The sequence below is a fragment of the Chanos chanos genome, chromosome 13 (genome assembly GCF_902362185.1).
Source record: "Chanos chanos chromosome 13, fChaCha1.1, whole genome shotgun sequence".
NCBI lineage: Eukaryota > Metazoa > Chordata > Actinopteri > Gonorynchiformes > Chanidae > Chanos > Chanos chanos.
In genome coordinates, this window is record NC_044507.1 from 17,205,180 (window position 1) to 17,226,288 (window position 21,109).

Genomic DNA, 21,109 nt, shown 5'->3' on the forward strand with positions numbered 1-21,109 from the left:
CACTGAACTTTACCCTGAGCTCCACAAGGTCAGAGGTCAGGAGCAGGGTAATTTCATTAAATCAAGCCTGACCCTAGAGACGGAACACGGTGAAGACGTGGACTAAGGCTCACTTTTTTTCCACCCCTGGAGATTTCAGTCCCCCTTCAAGTTTTGTTTCCATTGAATTGATTTGTGAAGCCAATGAAGATGAAGATGAAACAGTTTGAGAGTTTACACTGTGAGGACCTCCCCATGGAATCGGGCGTGGCATGAAGCATGTGCGCAGAGCGTCTGTGGCTTCAGCAGGACTTTAACAGTGTGGGAATTGTTCCTGCGGTCAGGAGCAATAAGCTGTTGGAGTATATGTGGCCAGTGAATTATATTAGAGGGAGTGTCCGGTTTCCATATCTTTTTGTGTAGAGATTTATATCTCAAAAGACCCCTACATTAAAAAAAAAACAACAACACAACGAACAAGACAACAAGCTCAGTATGGGAAGTAAAACAAGCACAATGAGTAATGAGTGCATTTTTAATGTAGGCAAATAGCAGTGTATCATCTCAAACACACACACACACACACACACACACACACACACCCACCCATATGCAAACAATGTCACATTTAGAATTCTTCCGCATAGCAGTGCTTCAATATTACAGAGGGGATAAGTCCTGGCTTAAGTGGTGTCTGCAGCTGTGAAATTTTAGTCAACCATAGAGAATCTGTAATGACTTTTTTTCCTTAATGATTTTTTTTTTAACCATGTTTTAATTTACAACAAAACAGAAGCTGCAAGAAAGGGGCCATAACAACATAGTAAAAGCCAGGAGTCCTGGCAAATGATTTGGAAATCAAAGACTGTATATACATGAGGATACAGATATGATGCCACATGGCTACAGGGTCAGATAATTGTTTTCGCTGGTGAGAGAGAAGATTGTTTATTTTCTCTTTGTGGCAGCCTGTGTGGTTGAGGGAAGAGGAGTTTTTGCCAGAGACAATGAATGACAAGTAGAACAGAATTCCAATGGGGACCAGATGAAAACACGAAGAGCAGCTTGTTAAAAAAAAATACTGTTAAGAAAATCAATCTTTTTTTTTTTTTTTTATTCATATGTATCGTTACTGTTATAAGAATTTCACACAACACGTCAGACGAAAAAGACAAGTATGGGGATGTTGCTCAGTGTAGCTTCATCAGGCTTTGATCTGAGCATCTGCGGTTATTTAAGGTGATTTTGGATGGAAGTGTGCATCTACTTAACAGCCCAGACTGAACTGACTGGAGGGAGAGAGAGAGAGAGAGAGAGAGAGAGGGAGAGAGAGAGAGAGAGAGAGAGAGAGGGAGGAAGGACATACCCAGACAGGTGGAGGAGGCACGGTTGCGATATGACAGAGTTAGGTAATCCAGTCTGGAGGTGATGTGCATAATTTGACATAACTGTTTAAAAGTGAGGTGTTGAGATGAAACAGAGATAAAGGAGACTACAGGTGCCTTTCTCTCGGGGGTTGGGGGATGGGGGGGTGTATGATATAAAAACATACACAGGTCGTTGTGCCTCTCAGGTGAGAGACTCTTGATTGGTGAGATAAGGAATTTTTGACTCAGGTGTTTCGTTTTGCTGGCCCCGCAGTCATGTAAATGTAATGGATTTTTTTGTCACTGTGGATTCTGGGATATCTCCAGAGTTTTGTTCGCATGGCGCCTTGCCAACGACGTGAGGCATCTTTATGACGCTGAGGGAGGGACTGTTCTCTGGGCTTGTGTAAATGCCCCTGCTGAGCATCGACTTGGTTTTGTTTGATTTGTCTCTGTTTGGTGGTATGAGGAGTCTTTTAGGACATGGTTTTATTTCTCCGTTCTAATTCCTAAAATGGATGGAGCCGGTTATTTTCCCAAACTGTGGCTTTAGAAACATATTTAGCCCCTTTCATGTTCTCTCGCATGGCTAATTTTTTACATTTTCTGTTTTTCATAAAGTATTCAGAACAAATAAGCAATATGTTAGAATGTTGTTTTCTGCACCATACGCTTGTAATAGTCACTTTTTGGACAGCCGAAGAGCCTTTTAAATCTATTTGAAGAATTTTCTAGTAGTTACCTTAAATAATGCATGAAATCGTTCTCATATTGATATCTGGTTTTAGCAAAACAGTGTGTGTGTGTGTGTGTTCATAGATGTTTTTGGTACCTTAAGTAGATATTTTACTGAAAGCCCACTATTCTACTGTCAAACTTGAATCAAAATCATAGTCCCCACAGGTAAAAGAAAAAGTGCTTGTTGCTGAAGCTGGTGCTGATATTGCTAAAACATAGGAGTGAAAGTGTTCTTCCATTAGGGTTAGTGTTAGGGCTAGGGATAGGGTTAGACTTTAAGTCTTTACCTGTAATGGAAGTCAAGGGAATTCTCCAGAATCTAGCATACAAGGTGTGTGTGTGTGTGTGTGTGTGTGTGTGTGAGAGAGACCAAACCTGTTGAGTATTTGTGAGTGTCTTTGAGAACTAATGTGAAATTCTTCTTCTTCTGTGGAAAGAGCATTATTGTTCCCAGCCTTCCGGCCCACTATTGGTGCTCTACTGTGAATGTGTTCAGGTTAGGGGTCAGATGTTTAACATCAGCATGCTAGTTGGTGCTGTCTGTCTTAGTACCAGTTACCTCTGATATGTTGCAGCTAGCGGGCCTATCTCACGTCTCTTCTTCGTGCGAATTTTAATGCAGTACTATAACTGGTTTATTGCAATGTTCTGTGACTTTGAGGTTAAAATAGGCAAAGTCAGGTTTGCATTGGTGAAATTTTAGGTGTGATTGGATAGGCTTTTATTGGATCAGATGTAACTGAGTTAACATAGTCCTATCAGGTACTTCATTTGTAGCCATCTAATGTTCTTCCTTAATCAAGCCCATGAAGCCTCCGATTACAAGGGCCCTCTGACTTTTCAATACCAATGCTTGTTTGCTTTAGTGAGAGAGAGAGACAGAGAGACAGAGGGTGACAGAGAGAGAGCGAGAGAGAATGTCTGGTGTATTTCAAAGGAAATCCAAATTTCACCCGTTTTCTGATGCATGACACGCTGTTTGTTCATTTTTTGGAAATATTTGTTTTGGTTGAAATGAAGTGTAAATATAAACCTGCAGATCTGAACTGTATGTGTGTGGGACCGTGTGTGTTTTAACATATGTTTGAAAGATTATGGGTGTTGGCATGATAGTTCTGTTTGGAAGGAGCACTCCTGTAATTATTCATTTTACACAAGGATTTTTTTTTTCTTAATAGTGAGTATCGACGTTGAATTCAGTCAGCACTGTCTGAAGTACTTTTAAATCAGTACCTGATGTTTTCCATTGTGCTTCAGTCTGGCTTTTATTCAGAGCTCTCCCTATTTACAAGTCTGTTACCATGCCTTGTGTCTTTTTGTATGTGTGAGAGCTGAACAGCCCTGAATAAAAGGCATCTGCTCAGCAAATAAATAATGCCATAAAACGTAGCTGTGTTTTTCAGCAAACAGTGGGTTGGCATAGGTTGGTTGGCTTGGCTCTCCCCCACATGTTTAATTAGCAGAGGCGGGGTGGGGGGGTGGGATGCAGTCTAAATTTTAGGATTCTCGTCTGAATCGCAAAATGCCACAGGCTGTGTAAATTTTCAGTTTAAAGTTGTCCAGTTAGGTTTTCTTTAAAAGCCTTCTGTTGTGGTAAGAACATGGTCATGATAGACGGAGTGTCATTCAGGGAGTGCACGCTGGTAAATGTAGCAGCACATGGATATGGTTGGTCCCCAAATCCTAAATTTCCCTTTTCAAAAAGTTTTCTTACAGCTTTTCCATGGAGCTTGTTTTGCAATCCAATAAAACGTTATAGAGCCCAGTGAAACTTACCAGGAGCGGATGGAACAGCTTCCTCACTAAACAAGGGCTACAGACAGGTGTCAGCTGCCAGGTGTGGAACTGTGAACCTGCAGGACAGACTTTGTAATAAAGACTGTCCTATAACCATGCCCACTGTTGCATGTGTCAGTCCCTCAGAGCTAGGACTCTACACACACTATAGTCCCCACTGCATCTCTGAGCTGGTCTGAGATCAGCCAAAAAAGAACTTCAGACAAGCTTGAACCTTGCCTGCTCTCTTAGGAACTTACATAGAGTAGAGTGCTGCACACGAGAGAGCAAGTCCAGGGACTTCAGTTCTCACGTGAATACGAACATTGCAGATCAATGCTTTTTTAATTATTTAAGGGATCGGAAAAACGTATCACTCTCTGACTCATGAGAGTCCATGAAGAATTAAAGATTGTCTTGGATGTAGATTTCTCAATAAAGACTTTAACACTGATGTCCTGCATTGGAAATGTGACCCTCATGTTTCACACTTTCTCTGCGCCAAACTCAGCCAAACTGATCGATGTCCTGCGGGTTTTGGAGCTGTCCGATAACATGGAAGGTGTATCGATGGAGGCCGGTCTGTGCGCCCAACGGAAAGACACGGAGGAGACGGACATGGCCTATAGCATAGATAAGAAGATTCAACTCAGTGCACCAACCAAACAACTCTTCCCAGGTTTGGATTTAAACAATACTACACATTCCTGCATTCAATTTGCGTTTGTGTTACTAAGTAAATTGTCTTTTGAGGAGGTCGGTTTCTCATTAAATGAAGTTTAATGAGCTTGATTCAGGTGAAGAGTGTTGAATGTGTTCTAGAGATGCATACTATTAGAAAAGGTTTATGGACACGGCGTGTTAAAACGTTTTATAGCAGTCATCTCCTTGCAGACTCTGCTTTCCCTGAGGACTTCTCTCTGATGACGACGGTGAGGGCAAAAAAAGGCACGCAGTTCTTCCTGCTGTCCGTATACGATGAACAAGGCGTGCAGCAGCTGGGCCTGGAGATGGGTCGATCACCCGTCTTCCTCTATGAAGATCACAAAGGTCAGCCCACTCCTGACCTTTACCCCATCTTTAAGAAGATCAACCTGGCCGATGGAAAGTGAGTGAACCTTCCTGATTTTCAAAGCCCGCTCTAACCAAGAAGTGTTTCCTCACTACACTCTTACCTCATGGAGAGATTCTTCTGTGTACACTGTGACATGTCATTGCATTGAGAAAACAGTAGCTCACACATTCCTAACCACACAGACAGTGCAGTGTGCTTAGTTCACTCTTCCATTAGTCAGTCAACACTCTGAAGAGGGTCTAAAGACAGATTCTTAGTTCGCTGTGTCACCTGAGTTTCCCATCTCCATTGTTAAAGAGTGAATGTGAGTTAGACTTTCCACATCAGAGATGTTTAAACTTCACATGACCTGAATTCTCAGTTTTTTTTGACATGCAAACAAGACTGTCAGAGCTGAGGAGCCTTTCACAGTGCCAGCTAGCTCTACCAAAGACAACTTCATCAGGTCATTAAAAATCATCCAGATGCACAGTATATACAGCATTGCTGTTTAGCGTCAGGTAGCCTTTTTTCTCCCGTACTTGTAATGTGATGTAAATGCTTTATCACGTACGATGCACTGATTGTAAGTCGCTCTGGCTAAAAGCGTCTGCCAAATGCTGAATTGTAAATTGTGATTGTTATGACCTTGTCTGACCTTAGCACTGCATGTCTCCCCAGATGGCACAGGATAGCGTACGCCGTGAAGGGAAAGTCTGTCACCCTCTACCTGGACTGTCAGAAGGTGCAAACTCTGGAGCTGATGCGCGGGGACAACCCGATGGTCAGCACAGAGGGCGTCACCGTGTTTGGAACTCGGCTGCTCGATGAGGAGGTGTTTGAGGTAAGGGACATAAGATAACTTGGAGGTCACACCTGTTCAAATATATTACACATTTCCCAAACAAGTTTGCACACAATAAATTCAAAAGTGTTATATTAACTATGTTTAAAGAGTTATATTTTGGGCCGTCACGGCGTTTGTAGAATCCACGTCCATCGGCAGAAATGCAGTTGGTTCTGTCAATATCTGAAAACAGCTCTGTCACACAAATGACTGTACCAATATAAGCGTTAACAGGACAGAAAATAACTGATATTTCAATCTTCTAAGACAACACACAGATATGCTTTGTAGCAGGTTCATAAACTACAAAGAAGCTACAAATTTTTTTTGAGGAAATATGTATGAATTTGATGATGTGGATTTATATAATATATACAGTGCCTGCATATATAGTGACTTCTGCAATGTAAATAAAACCTTTTGATGTCTCAGTATTTCACAGAGTGAAGTAACTAGCACCTAGGTAAATCAGCAGTAACTGGAATATGCTGGGAATCACTGATTTGAATTTAAACTGACAGCATGTTGTCAAAAACAGATGCATATTTAAAAAGTCTCTATCGGCACCAAATAGTAGTATAATAATCAGAGTGTGTTTGATGTAATTGTGTCACAGCTGTAAATGTGCTGAGAGACATTTTCATAAACACACATTCCCAAGACTTGTTGAGATGATAGGCATCTTAGTAATTGCACTGCGCTCCTGTGATGCGACAGATAATTACATACCATGGTTTCCGAATGAACAGATAGCGTTTTCAAGCTTGCTGTTTTCCAGGCTCGATACCCCAGGGGAGACTGTAGTGCATTGTTAGGAACGAGGTTAATTAAACATATATTGCTTTTCTCCAGTTCTGTTCACTTTCTGCATCGTGATGTCACTTATGCAGAGAGCTTTCATTCAAATTAAGTTTGGCTTATATCTCGCTTTACCTTCATTTTTACCTCGTTTACCCTCTTCGCGATGCATTCCAATGTGTTATTTATTTTATTTATTTATTTATGATCATTTTTAAAAAACATTTTCCTAACCAGATGCCTCCATAAGGACGAAATATTTGTCACAGAGGAAGCATGAAAATGTCGCTGGTCAGTAATCTAACTTAACCTTAAGCATGTGTACAGGAATTGTTTCATTTCTGAGGCTTCTGTGCCACTGTTTCTGGGCTGTTTAAAAACAACATTTGTCACAAAACCAGATTTGTGGGAAAACGCATGAAGAAGAACTTCATTTAGAAGATCCGTTTAGAGGTGCCGTCATTAAATAGACATTCTCCTTTAAGTTAGTGGTCGAAGTGAGAATATGTGATTGGCTAAAGAATGTGTCTTGATTTACAGCGTAAGAGGTGTCTTTAGACACACATTTTAAGGGGGAGTGAACTGTTCTGAAAGTTTCTGAAACAGAACGAGTTCCATTGATGTGGATTTGAGGTTGTTTCTGCTGCTGCTGCTGAAATTGGGGTCTTGGCCCTGTTGGAAAGGCGCACCGCTGGTGCTGTTCAGACCTGTTTAGAGCCCATTACTTCAATCGCTCCTGAGGACCTGGAAATAAGCCCCTTCCACAGCTGTGTCTGCGTGTGTATGTGTGTGTGTGTGTGTGTGTGTGTGTGTGTGTGTGTGTGTGTGTGTGATTGTTGTCGGTTAGGGAACAAGCTGCACATGTGGGCAAATATTTGTGTTGCACTGTGTGCAATCCTTAAGGCAGAGTCTTAGACGTGCTTTTCGCAGTGTGATTTTTTTTTCTCTCTTGGAAAGGTGTGAGCTGGAGTGTGAGAGAGTATGATGACAGGTGATTGAGTTTCTAAACAAAGGTATTTCTGCTCAGTGGTTTTCCCCATGGCAACACAGGCATGGGCTTTTGTTCTCATTGTCCCCATTCAGAGAGGTCAAAGGTCAGGTATTTGATGAGGCTGAAGTTTGTTACAGCTCTCAAACACTCTTTAAGTAAACAAACTCATTTTGGGACTATACTCATTTGGGTTATATCATTTAATGCCGGTGTGTCTCTGCATATTAAGATCAGTATGTTTGAGAGAACAGTCGATTTGTCATTGTTGTGTGTTTTAAATGGTAGAAACACAACTAAGTTTGGTGGTGGGGGTGATGGTGGGGGGGGGTGCCTTGTGAGTCAAGTCAAGCCAAATATTAGCTTTTCCAACTTTGACTAATTTGAGGTTGATACAAACAACAAGAGAGTCACTGCTTTTAAAGTTTCAATCCACTAATGCATGGCACAAGCTTCAGGGATTTTCGCAATGCTCTCGCATTGTCGTTGTAGACAGCGTAAGTTAACAAATGCTTTAAACATTCTCACATGTCCGGCTGTTTAGACCTGAAAATTGCAAAAAAAAAAAAAAAAAAAATCTGCTTGGATCATTTTTGGTTGAAACCACATCAGGCTCCAGTTGTATTCACATGAATATTTGGACTCACACTCTAAGGTATATTATTTACCTGCATACCATATGTGTGTGTGTGCGTGTGTGTATGTGTGTGCGTGTGCGTGTGCGTGTGCGTGTGTGTGTGTGTGTGTGCATGTCCGTGTGTGTGTGTGTGTGTGTGTGTATAAGTGTGTGTGTGTGTTTACATACTTGTGTGTGTATATATAAAACCAAATTGGTGGACTGAGTTAACCTCTGTTGCTAATCCTGTTGTACATCTCTGCTCTTGCTCGTGCTGCGGCTGTAAGTTAAATGGAGAGGAGAACAGAAAGCTTATCTATCACTGTGTCCTCAGGGCTTTTGTCTGGCTCACTTGGTTCAGGGACGCCCCTCTTCCCTTAGGAGACTACCTCAACCTCCTGGCCTCTTGGGCCCACCATACATTAACCCTCAGAAACACATGAAGGCAAAGTCTATTATCATTTTAATAGCTTAATGGACACACTTCAGGCCTCTCCTTTAGCTTTCACCACACAAACCAGATGTGTTTTTACAGGAGCACACGTCGCATCCTCCTCATTCTCTCTCTCTCTCTCTCTCTCTCTCTCTTTAACAGACACTCCCTAACTCTCTCTCACACACTCCCCCTGCTCTCTTTTTTCCCCATGCAATAGCTTTACCTCTGTAACTCCTCCCACTCTATAACTTTGCTTCCATAAGCCCCTCCCTCAGTCATTAATTCAACCTTCAACTGGGTTTTTATCTGAAATACCTTTTCAGGGACTGCCCCCCCCCCAACCTTAACCCTCACTCTTTTAAAGCTGTTTCCTTTTGCACACTCAGTCTATAATCAGCCCTCAGTCGCAGCACTTTCCTTCACTATATGTTCTTTCCAGGTAACAGCACCCTTTCACCCTGTTTTAAAAGACATCACCTCCTCTGCCTAGTGATTAAGATATCTGAGTCACTCTGCTTTTCCCTTAGCAACACGCCCTAAAGCCTTCTGTTTTTATCAGTCTTTCCTGTAGAGTAAGTGTCTCGGATCTGATGACTAATTCCCCTCAATTACTATGGTGCTCTCTGTTGACTTTCCATTCCCCTCTTAGCCTTATGCTTTTCATTTAATGTGCAACTGGGTCAGTACAGGCTGACCCGGGTGAGGCTGGTACAAGGAGAGAGGTGAGAGTTCGGATCATTCTCAGGCCTTTTCCCAAGCCTCGGTTCCGGAGGGATCCGGGGACTTGTGTTCCGGCCCAGTTCCCCCAGCGTGGGAGTCCAGCGTGGGAGCCTTGGGACTTGTGGTCAGAAGTAATGCTTCTATTGCTTCCAGATTGTGAACAAATGGATAAAAAGCTGGAGAAATCTGGAGACAGTGCTGAAATATTGTGCCACACATACACACACACACACACACACACACACACACACACACACACACGCACATACACATTCACTCACTCACACTCTGTTTAAAACAAACGTTTGACCTTTCACATGTGTGAATTTACTCCATGACTGTTTTGTCAGTTGTTTGGGTGTGTTTGGAACATTAAGTGCTCAGATAAAGTCCAGCGGTGTGTTTGTGTGCAGAACCCCACTGAAATGAACCAGTAACCAGTAACCTTGCTTCCTCTGAAAGAATGCAGGACTGCAGAACTGATGGCATGGTCACTGACTGCACTCCTCAGCTGTCAAGCGTGACTTGAGATTGTGGGCGGACAGATGTGATGGCGAAAATATTTGGGTTCAGAGAATTGTTGCTTGAGAAGATCTTGCTACTGATGAATTCTCGTGTTAAAATGCATTTCTTTAAGTCTGAATTCCTGAAGCTGTGTATGAAGCTCTATGGTTTCTGTCAAGCTTTATGTTCACTGGCCGTGTAGTCTACAAAAAACAAAAGCGTGAACTTTTGGTTTTGTCAAAATGTGACCCTCTGGATTTGAATTCACAGGAAAGCTGGAGAGGCCTGTGTGATGACTCACAGATTGTCCAGTTGTTTCATGTTGAAAGAACTCATTATTGTGAAAGTGGAGGAATGCAACACTAATGAACGAGGCTTTTCTGTGGAAGTGAGACTGATGAGACGCAGTGAATGTTACAGTGTTACTTTAGTTACGTTGTCACGTGGAAGGCCCCTATTGAGTACCAGTTTTATTATGCAGAATATGAACATGTTTGCAATGGACTGTCTGACCAGTTATTGGTCGGGTGGTCTGAAGTCCTTATTTTATCTCTTGCGGCAGAAATGTGGCCTGACTTTCGCTGCGTGACATTATTCCAGATGGTGATGCAGTATTGCGCCGTGGCTGTGTCATATGGGTTTTAAAGACCAAAGCCTGGGGTTTAGACATTACCCCCCCCCCCTCCACCTTCACCCCCCGTCGCCTACCCCCAGGACTCCAGACACAGACGCACTCACAACCACTCATACTCAACTTCAGTTTACCCACAATTAAACTTGCTGATAGGAGAGATTCCATGTGAAGCTGCGGCAAAGGCAGGAATGGAGACAGTAATTCCTTGCATGTGCTTTCCTCTGGTCGCAGTGACAGGCACAGAGCCAGAGCCTGTTTGAAATCTGCCTTTGATCTGGGTGATTGTGGCACAAGCGCTCTGTTTAGGGACAGGAGCCGAAATCAAACGTTTATAATCCCTCTTCTGGCAGCGGCTGGCTCTCTGGAGCCGCATGACATGTTGGCTAGGTGCTGAGGGAGGGGACACAACGCATTTTTAAAGACTATGTCTGCAAGACGGAAAGTGTGTGTATGTGTAGATACAGTCACTGGGGCAGTCTATGTGTGTGTGTGTGTGTGTGTGTGTGTGTTTGCGTGTGTGTGTGTGTGTTAAAACTTTGAGATGATGAAAGATACATTTATCTTCCTCTGACAAACCCTTTCTCCAGAGAAATTAGAGGTGTCTGTGTATGTGTGCGCTGTGTCTTCCGACATTGTCTGACTTGGCAGATGTGTTGTGGGGATTACGTTTGGATGGTAGCAGTGCAGACTTGTCTCGGTGACTCTTTTTGTGTTACACCGTCTGGCCCTCAAGGGCAGGAGGAATCAGGATATACAGAGGGCTACTTAAGGTGTTTTTTGAACACATGAATAATTCTAACTGACAGATCTCAGAGGCAGGCACAAGCACTGATATTTTTCTGTTTTTAAGGAACTTATTTCGTGGCAAAAAAAAATGATTCATCCTGTGAAAAACTCTCAAGTTAGAGCATGTGTGTCTTGAAAAACTTTGATCCTTTGTGAAAAGATGGCATTGTTTTTTTTTAAATGCCAGTTTTGCAATACCAGACTTATTACATCAGTTGTCTTGCTATTTACACAATCTAAACCTTTCCAACAGTCCTGTTTTACTTTTCCCTTTGGAATTTCCTTGTGGAGTGAAGCTCCAGATCAAACAGAACTGAAAATGTACCTGTGAGATTGTGTAATATGTACTGTTTCTGTGTCTACGTGTGTGCGTCTGCCTCTGTGTGTGTGTGTGTGATGTCTGCCTGTGTGTCTGCCTGTGTGTGTGTGTGTGTGTGTGTGTGTGTGTGTCTGTATGTGGGGTTGATAGGGAGATATCCAGCAGTTGCTGATAGTGGAGGACCCCCAGGCTGCAGCTGATTACTGCTCACGCTACATCCCAGACTGTGACTCTCCTCTGCCCTACAGCAGCATGGCTCAGGACCCTGCGGAGGTGAGTGCTTCCACCACTGGGGGGAGACACACCCTCCTACACTCAGACAGTTCATCTGCATAGAAGTCATTTCGCACTGTACAACATTTAAGCTGATTCAGAATCTGTTACATTTGAAACTGCTTTTGTTGTTGGATACATATTCCAGTTTCCAATACTCACAACACTCTATGTGCAGAGAATGCTTTGTCATTCGTTTATTTTACTTGAATATTGTGCCCAGTTTACTTAAGAGGTACAGAATCTGACTCTGGGGGTTTTGCAGCTTTGTGAGCGAAATATTTCATCAGCTCATCTTTGCCATCTTTCTCTTTCTGTTTTTTCATTTGGATGTTCTTTCGCTTCCTCTCATGAGATATAAAATTCGTCAAGGAAAAAAAAAAAAAGAAAACAGATTTTTTCACTTTCCCTAAAACACAACATTCGGTATGTACGGACAGTAAAGGATACCGTGTCAGGGCATGCATAGTTCTTTAATCAAATTTCAACCATTCTTTACAAAAAAAACCCCCCAAAAAACCCCAACTTTACAATTCTTTGGACATGTCTTCACTGAAGGCTCAGTCAAGGTGATTAACCTTTTCTGCATTCACATTTACATTTAGCTGTTGACAGGACTTGTGCATCTCTTGCTGTTGGGCACCTTTCCCAGAACACCTATCTCTAAGCCAACCCGTAAAACGAAGAACAAGCATGCATATGAATAGAACCATCCCTGTCAGCAGGCCTGTCCACTCCCCCTCCATCAGTTTATTTATTAGCAAACCTGGTCTCGCAGCCAAGAGCCTTTAAACTCAGTACTAATAGAGTTAGTGAAAGAGCGGGCCAGAGAGGAGCCATTATTCAGAGTCACGGTCAGAAGCGCTACCATGGCAACCCTTTGATATGTAGCCAGAGGAGGAGCATCCCTCAGACTTGTCAGGTGTAACTCTGGCAAAACTCCTCTCCGTATTGATAGCCCGAACTCTCTCATCCAGCCAGGGAGGCTATAAATCTCCTAGCAGATCATGGCTCTTCTTCTTTCAACATTGCACGCAGGAGGCCTGGAGCAGCAACGATGCTACCAGAGCTGGAGGTGAATTATATAGACAGCTTGTACTAAGTGTAGGTGCTTGCATTAATGTAGATGAGAGGAATTCAGCTAGTATGTGAGTAAGAGTGTTGTGTTAGAGGTTATATGAGAACATGACCATTTTATGATTCTGATTTGTCATGATTGTTAGTGTGAGTCATTGTGGTGACTAACTGGGTCAGTGGGTTGGAATTTTTTTTTTTTTTTGGGGACGTGCCTCTGGGAGATTTTGTTAAGGTCAAAAGGAACATTCATTTCCAAGGAGATCCTCCTACTCCCTGTTGTGGATGCCTGTTTCTGTGTTGTGTGTGTATGTGTGTGTGTGTGTGTGTGTGCGTGCGTGCGTGTTTGTGTGAGTGTGTGTGTAAGTGCACGTGACTGTGAGGTGCGTGTGTGTGAGTCTGAGTGTGTGAGCCTCTGACTTTGCTCCAGGGGACTGTGCATCAGTGTCTATCAGAGACTATTCACACAAGAAGCCAGTTTGGCTCTCTGCAGTTAAACCACAGCTGAGAGAGAACAAGCAGCAAAAAGCAGAGCTCATCAACATCACTCACATTACTGACCCATTTCTATGACTCACTGACTGACCCCATTCAGAGCTCTGCCAAAGACATTTCACAGCCTTCCTCTCACTAAGCCTGTCTCCCCTCCACACACACACACACTCACACACACACATACATACACACACACACACACACATACAAACACACACATACACACACGCGCACACACGCACACGCACACGCACACGCACACGCACACGCACACACACGCACACGCACACGCACACGCACACACATACACACACGCGCACACACACACGTACATACACACACACACACACATACAAACACACACATACACACACGTGCACACACGTACACGCACACACACACATACAAACACACACATACACACATCCACACACACACGCGCACACACACACGCACACACATACACACACGCGCGCACACATGCACACACACACACACACACACATACACACGCGCGCACACAGGCACATACATACACGAACGCACACACACACACGCACACACACACACACACATGGATATGCACACACACATGCACACATGCACACACAAACACACACACACGCACACGCATATATACACGCATACATCTCATCAGCGCTATTCATGGAAATCTTTTTCAAACATAACCTGCCAACAGGCTCTCTCCAGCCATTTAAATTGGACCCTGATGATGTGTACCTGACCAGAATTCGGAATGAAGTCATCTTTCTTCTCGTGTGTAAAACCCATCTGCAGGCTGTCAAGACGTTTACTAATGGTTTATGATCTATAAATCTACCCCTATTATCTGCTGAGATGAGTTGTGGGAGATCATATGGTTTAGTCTGTAGACTTAATGTAAGGCTAAGAGCTGTGTTTGATTCTGGAAAGCAAGTCTGATATCTTTTTTTCCCCTGTCAGACTGTCAATTTTGTGTCTCAAGTTATCTTACCATCCTGTTATGTTTATTTTTCATTTATGTCCGATTTTCTCATTTATAACCCTCCCAACTCCCCCCACCCCCATTCCCACACTATTCCCATAAAGGCCCCGCCCCCGAACCTCGACACCATGATGCAAGGCGATGAGCCGCAGGAGCCAAAGAAAAACAAAAAAGATCGAAAGGGCAAAAAGAACAAAAAGAAGAGAGGTAGATCTAAAAAAGGCGGGAAAAGAGAGTCACGGAAGAAGAGGAAAGAGTCTGAGACTGTTGAGGAAGGTTTCCTAGGAGTATCCACCAAACTGCCTGAATATTTGTCCATCGAGCCCATGCGCACGGTTGTGCCGCCTACGGCTGAACGATCGACGACACGGGTGGCGAGCCCGACCGCAATCGTTACCACAGATCCCATGGATTTCATTCCTGAGATGCCCACGCATGAACCTGACACCCTTCTGGAAGGCCCCGCCCCAGTGCCCACTCCAACGCCTGCCTTATTGCCCGAGTTGACAGTGACTAAGGTCGAGGTCGATGACAAAGTGGTAATTGTAGCCCCCCCCCCCACCCCCCCCCCCCCCCCCCCCCGCGCTCCCTCCCGCTCCGTTCTTTCCCTCTCCTGACATTCACTGACTTCCTAACGGCTCCTAATCACAAGATCACCGTGTCCAATCACATCACTAACCAGCTCATCACACAATAACTGTCATTTCCCATTAAGTTCACGTGGGCCGCTCTTCTTATGGTCAATTAGAAAGAAATTTGGCAATTCTGACTAAATTACATATGTATTATGGCTCTTCATATGAACCGTAATGCATAGATTTAGAATCGTAGATTAAATAACTCTTACTAGATTACGTTTGTGTAATAACTCATAGCAGTAGTGTTAATGCATGTATTTGCTGTGTGTGTGTGTTTGTTGGTATATTCCAGTTTAGCTTTAGTTTTATATTTGTTTTGTGAGATGTACCACTTGTTTTGTGAGAGGACCGCTTGTCTTGAGTGTTTTTCTGGTCATCCAAAAGAAAGGGATTCAATCAATGAACCCAGTCTGAAAGTGGCATTATTTGCTGCTGTTTGTATTTCTTTTTATCTTTCATAGTGCTGTATGACAGAGGTAACGTGACTGTATACTACAAGAATATGCACTAAACGTACAGATATTAACGTTTGATGGCAGCGCTAACATTTGCTCTTTCACATTTTCACGCTGTTGTTGCAGTCACCGCGGCATATGGCTCACATGCTTACTTCACCTCTCGTTAATGAAGCAGACGGGCCAGTAATCATGTCCAGGCACACAAGCTGAAGATGATTAATCATTCACTCTAGAAGCTCACTCTGTTTATAACCCACGCAAATAACCCAGTAACCAGCACCTGTGAGCCTAGCGCTCTAACACAACGATTGCTCAGTGTGACCTGGAGACTTGGAGCAATGCTAATGTCCCACTAGCTCTGATGGCCAGTCTGGACGAAGAGAGACCAGATGGGTCCTGCTGAGGATTGTGAGCGGGGGAGCAATTAGCGCTGCTCGCTGTCTCCATGGTTGCAGTTTCCATGGCTCTGTTCTGATGGTTGTGTGCTCACGTGCAGGAGGAAAGGCCAGTTAAAAAGCCAGAGGTCGAGGAAATTGAGGAGGGCTTCTACAGCGACCTGCGCGATGACGTTTCCGTCTCTACTGTCACGGTTGGCTCCAATATTACTGACTATGAGGTGAGTATAATAATTAGCAATAATTATCATAATTGGAACAGGAAAATGCTTTGACCAAAGTGAACATGGATGAAGTGGTTATGCAGTGACAGGACGCATGCGTTTACAGATATTAGAGTATGACGACTACAGGAATGAGTCCCTCGAGCAGGAGTATGAAGAATATGAAATTTATGAAGACCGCTTTGGTCCGGCCGAGAGAGAAGGGGAGGCAACCTGGAATGTGGAGGTTTGTCTAATCACATATTTCACTGCATGTTACAGAAGACAGAGTTAACCAGCGTTTCATACTCATATTTCATATGACAAAACAGATGTTAGCACCTGAGAATGTCGACTCCGTGTGACCCAGTGTTTGTAAATTATGTCTGAGAGACACTGGTGTGTTTTTACTCCGCTTTCCTTCTATCCCTTCCCGCCACAGGACAGACTCAACAGAGCAGAGAAAGGACAGAAGGGGGAGCCTGCTATCATTGAACCGGTGTGTGTCTACAATCATACACACAACACACACACACACTCTGAAGTAACTGTGACAAGTTAATTACGGGTTCATATTTCAAATGCATATCTGACTTTGATCTCTGTCTGATTTTGAACAGGGAGCACTCAAGGAGGGGCCTGCTGGCCCACCAGGACCTCCGGTATATCCTGCTGCATGACTTTTACAAAACAACTCATTTATCTTATCAACACCTCAACCTGACATTTCAATATGGAGTAAACTGGTTCAAAGTACAGCATCAGAGTTCAGTACTTAATCTGTCCCTACACACTGAAACCCCAGCAGTTTGTGTTAGACAGCTCTGATCCTGTGTTTGCTTGTTCTGTAGGGTCTTCCAGGTATCCCCGGCCCTTCCGGCCCCGCCGGGCCCAGAGGTGATCCTGGCGACATGGTGAGTGGCCCCTCTCCTGTGTAGGGCTGGTCTCTGTGGTCTGATGTACTCAGTGGTAATAACCTTGAGTAAAGGACAAACAGAGCACATAGTGAGTGAACTGGGAGTTGGGCCCGGGGGGTGGGGTGGGGGGGGGGCACGTCTAGACTGTAGGGTAGTGACCACAAATGAACATAACGCAAACCCTAAAGATGTAACTAAGAGAGAATCTTAGCAAGACTTTATGTTGACCTTTACTGACACTTAAGCCACCAGGGGATGATGACTCCCATGAGAGTCAGACCTCACTCTCCCTTGATGCTGTGAGATCCTGTCCATGTAGATGCCCAGTCCTATCAGACACTCTCATAGGCTCACAGGCAGTGGCCAATTCACTGCTCTCCTGTTATCCTAAAACATAAAACATGAAATGATTTACTTCTGAGCGGTACAACCAAGGGTCAGTTCAGTCAATTCTGTTTCACCCTATATACTTTTTCACTCCAACCATAAGCCTTTCTTGTAACAAAAATAAGCTTTAATGAGAACACACGTCACATGTATGGATTTAGCTTTGGGCACATCTCATCTCATCATTCACAGCACGCTTCCATACATTGCCTTACATTAGTGATGGATACAGTTTTCCACCAGTAAGTGCCATCTTAACAGTTTTATGATTGACAGTGTTTAGTCGCTAAACTCTTCAATGTTTTACCTAAACTCCACGGGAGCATGATGTTTTTTTGATACAGTTCCGAAGTGAACAAAAAAATACCTTAGCGCATTTGTGTGTACTCAGGATATCTACTAATCAATGGGGAACAGAACATGACTAACATGCCCTAAGGCAATTGAGCTACATTGTTTTTAAAGTTATCAGTTCATAATATTTGCACTGAAGTACAGTAACACACACACACACACACACACACACATGCATAGACACAGTACTAATGCTCTCTTTTCTCTAAGGGTCCTGAAGGACGTCCAGGCCTTCCAGGGGCTGACGGCATTCCAGGACCTCCGGGCACCCTGCTTATGTTACCGGTATAACCCTATAATCACATAGCATAACCATCATTTTGACCTGTTTACCTGAAGAGACGTTCACGGTTTTGGCACAGTTGGCCCTGGCGTGTGAGCGGCAGTACCATCTTCCTGCCACATGGTGGAGATGTGATATAGTTGAAACCTTTTACTGTTTCTTTGTAATTTGTTTAAAAATGGCAGAGGGACAACTTTTTTCAACACAGACCAAATAATGTGGACTATACGGCATAGAACGTGATTATTCAGATTCTGTGTCTCCCTCAGTTTCAGCATGGTGGAGATTCTCAGAAAGGCCCTGTGGTGTCTGCTCAGGAGGCTCAAGCCCAGGCCATTCTACAGCAAGCTAAAGTAAGTCAGAGATAATCCGTTTCTAATGATTTCTAATGCCCTGCCACTAATACTATAATATCTCATGTCTAATACTCTCACACAAATACTATAATATCTGATACCCAATATCTTCACACTAATGCTATAATGTCTGACATTTGGCACCCTCATACACAAATACTAAAATATATATTATATACTATAATATGTAAAACATATATTATATATCGTGATATAGTATAATATATGATGTCTAATATCGTCACACTAACACTATGATATGTGATGTTTAATACAGCAATATCTGATATATATATTACAACCTCACACTAAAAGTATCATATGTGATATGTAATACCTTCACACAAATACTATAATATCTGATATCTAATTCTCTCACACACATACCATCACATGAGATCATCTCACAAATGTATTGAGTTTGATTTTATATGCTTATTTCATAAACAGTCTACCATGTTTTGACAGTTTTCTGCACTGATGTGATGTACATGCCCAAACACAGTGGGAGCTGGCATGAACAGGCCATAAATCTAGTGAATCAGTATCGGTCATCAGTAACTGGACTGTGTCTCCTCTGTCTTACAGCTGTCACTAAAGGGCCCCCCAGGGCCTCTGGGTCTTACAGGGCGACCTGGACCAGTGGTAAGAACTTACGCACGGCATGCAAAACGGAACTGTCCATGGGATTGTCCTTTGACCCCTCAGAAGTGGTTAAACTGAGTTCATCAGTAGTCATGTCACATTCAGATTGCTTTTTTTTTTAAAGTATGAATGTAAATGAAATGTTTAGCTCTTTTCAGAAAAGATCTGTTAAGATGTGTCAAGGACTTAACTGTTCTTGTATTCCAGGGTCTCCCTGGCCCCACTGGACTTAAAGGAGATAGTGGGGACACTGGACCTCCGGTGAGGACTTTTACCATCACATTTACTGTATTTATCGCGTGACATAACTGACTGTGTGTTACTCTATATAGCCATACACCTCATTTCAATTTTGCTCAGTTTGGCTAATCAAGGTCTCTAACCTTAAAACATCTTTAACCCTTTCACCTTTGCCCTGCTCTTTCAGGGTCCACGTGGATTACCTGGACCTCAAGGTCTAGCTGGAAAAGTTGGGAAGAGGGTATGTGGCATTACTATTCCACTCCTGCTGCTGATCAAAACTATCATTTGTTTATTGTATTTTGTTAGTCTTAACTGTGTGAGGAGTGTCGTGACACAGGCATGCATTCTCTATTACATTTGTGATAAACGTGGAATGCTAAGCGTGATGGCAGATCAGAACCGTGTGTTTCTCCTTCAGGGTCGAGCAGGGTCAGACGGAGGTCGTGGAGCTCCAGGAGAAACAGGGCCAAAGGTGAGCTCAACTGAGCGACATTTTGTCTCACTATCAAGACAAATCGTCAGCACGTCACAATTCTGATAAGATAACAGTTCATGTGAGAACATGTTGCTGCGGTTGCTTTGGCTCTTAATATCTGATTACAACTCTGTGCTTCTGATGCTGTGTAAGAGTGTGTGTGTGTGTGCGTGCGCGCGTGTGTGTGTGTGTGTGAATGTGTTTAGGTATGCGTATGTATGTCATGCATGTGACAGATGTGAGTGCAGTCTGACATTGAGCATGTGAGCACTAGTGAACTTGAATGAAATGGCTCTCACTTGTCGAATCAGCCTAGAGCGATTCAAAGCCATATTTTATTGAGTGTACTGACAATGCCAGCGATTGAGCAGAGTGCAGCTGCAGGAACAGCTCAGTAAATAAATCACACCCCCCCCCCCCGATGCTGCCGATTTTCAAACCAACAACAACATGCCTATCAGGAGCCAACTCCGCCACGGAGCTGCGGGACCTCCTGCAAGTGTCTGAGTTCCAAAGCAGATGGACCAGTCCACCGGGACAGCCTATCAAACCTCCTGCACATTCTGGCCCCAAATGACAGCCAATGTCTGTCTGTTTGTTTACAAGTTTTTTTTTCTTTTCTTTTCTTTTACAGAAAAAAAGAGACCAAATGACATTTCAGTCAGGAAAATGAGAGCAAGTGTTTGTGTACGTGCGACTATGTGTGTGTGTGTGTGTGTGTGTGTGTGTGTGTGTGTGTATGTATGTGTGTGTTTGTGTGTTTGTGTGTATGTGTGTGCGTATTGTATTTTGTATCTACTTCTCAGAAAGCTTTACTGCTTTTCCAGGGTGACAGAGGCTTTGATGGCCTACCAGGCCTCCCAGGAAATAAAGGACACAAAGTGAGTATGAGAAAAAGAGAGTGAATCCAATTCTTTACAGTCCATTAGTCTTTTTCTCAGAATCTCTATACGGCTTTAGCAGGTAGCAGAGTATATGCAGCACTTTGAGGGCTCTCTATACGTACATCTGTGAAAAATGTTTTTTTTTTGTTCATTGTGTGCATGCCGGTCTCTGTGCACTTTGAAGTGCATGGGCTTTTCTTAAGAATTCTGTCTTTTTAGGGGGAGAGAGGAAAGCCTGGTTCTCTAGGTCCTGTCGGAGAGCCGGGAGAAAAAGTAAGATATTACACAAACCGTCATTCAGTATGAAAGTGAAGCCAGCAGTGAATTAGTGAATCACTGTAAGAAAATATATGATATCATTTTCAGGTACATGCAAATACTCCTCAGACATAGTACTAGTACTACTTCATAGAAGTAGTTGAATGAATTGATTTTATAATGGAAATTTGTTACATTTATGCTGTTCTGATTCAAGCTGATCA

The 21,109-nt window shown here is 43.3% G+C and overlaps 1 protein-coding gene across 1 annotated transcript in view; it reads left to right on the top strand.

Annotated features, from left to right (window-relative positions):
• The window catches only part of col5a3a (collagen, type V, alpha 3a), a 43,720-nt gene that overhangs the window by 4,042 nt on the left and 18,569 nt on the right, over positions 1–21,109 (top strand). Inside the window, exons 2-19 of the mRNA XM_030790068.1 lie at positions 4,372–4,539; positions 4,755–4,968; positions 5,596–5,758; positions 11,713–11,835; positions 14,494–14,928; positions 15,982–16,101; positions 16,211–16,324; positions 16,526–16,582; positions 16,704–16,745; positions 16,935–16,997; positions 17,952–18,026; positions 18,294–18,377; positions 18,969–19,025; positions 19,233–19,286; positions 19,453–19,506; positions 19,687–19,740; positions 20,571–20,624; positions 20,847–20,900. Of these exons, the coding sequence (XP_030645928.1) occupies positions 4,372–4,539; positions 4,755–4,968; positions 5,596–5,758; positions 11,713–11,835; positions 14,494–14,928; positions 15,982–16,101; positions 16,211–16,324; positions 16,526–16,582; positions 16,704–16,745; positions 16,935–16,997; positions 17,952–18,026; positions 18,294–18,377; positions 18,969–19,025; positions 19,233–19,286; positions 19,453–19,506; positions 19,687–19,740; positions 20,571–20,624; positions 20,847–20,900 (1,985 nt within the window). The remainder of the gene's footprint in view (positions 1–4,371; positions 4,540–4,754; positions 4,969–5,595; positions 5,759–11,712; positions 11,836–14,493; positions 14,929–15,981; positions 16,102–16,210; positions 16,325–16,525; positions 16,583–16,703; positions 16,746–16,934; positions 16,998–17,951; positions 18,027–18,293; positions 18,378–18,968; positions 19,026–19,232; positions 19,287–19,452; positions 19,507–19,686; positions 19,741–20,570; positions 20,625–20,846; positions 20,901–21,109) is intronic.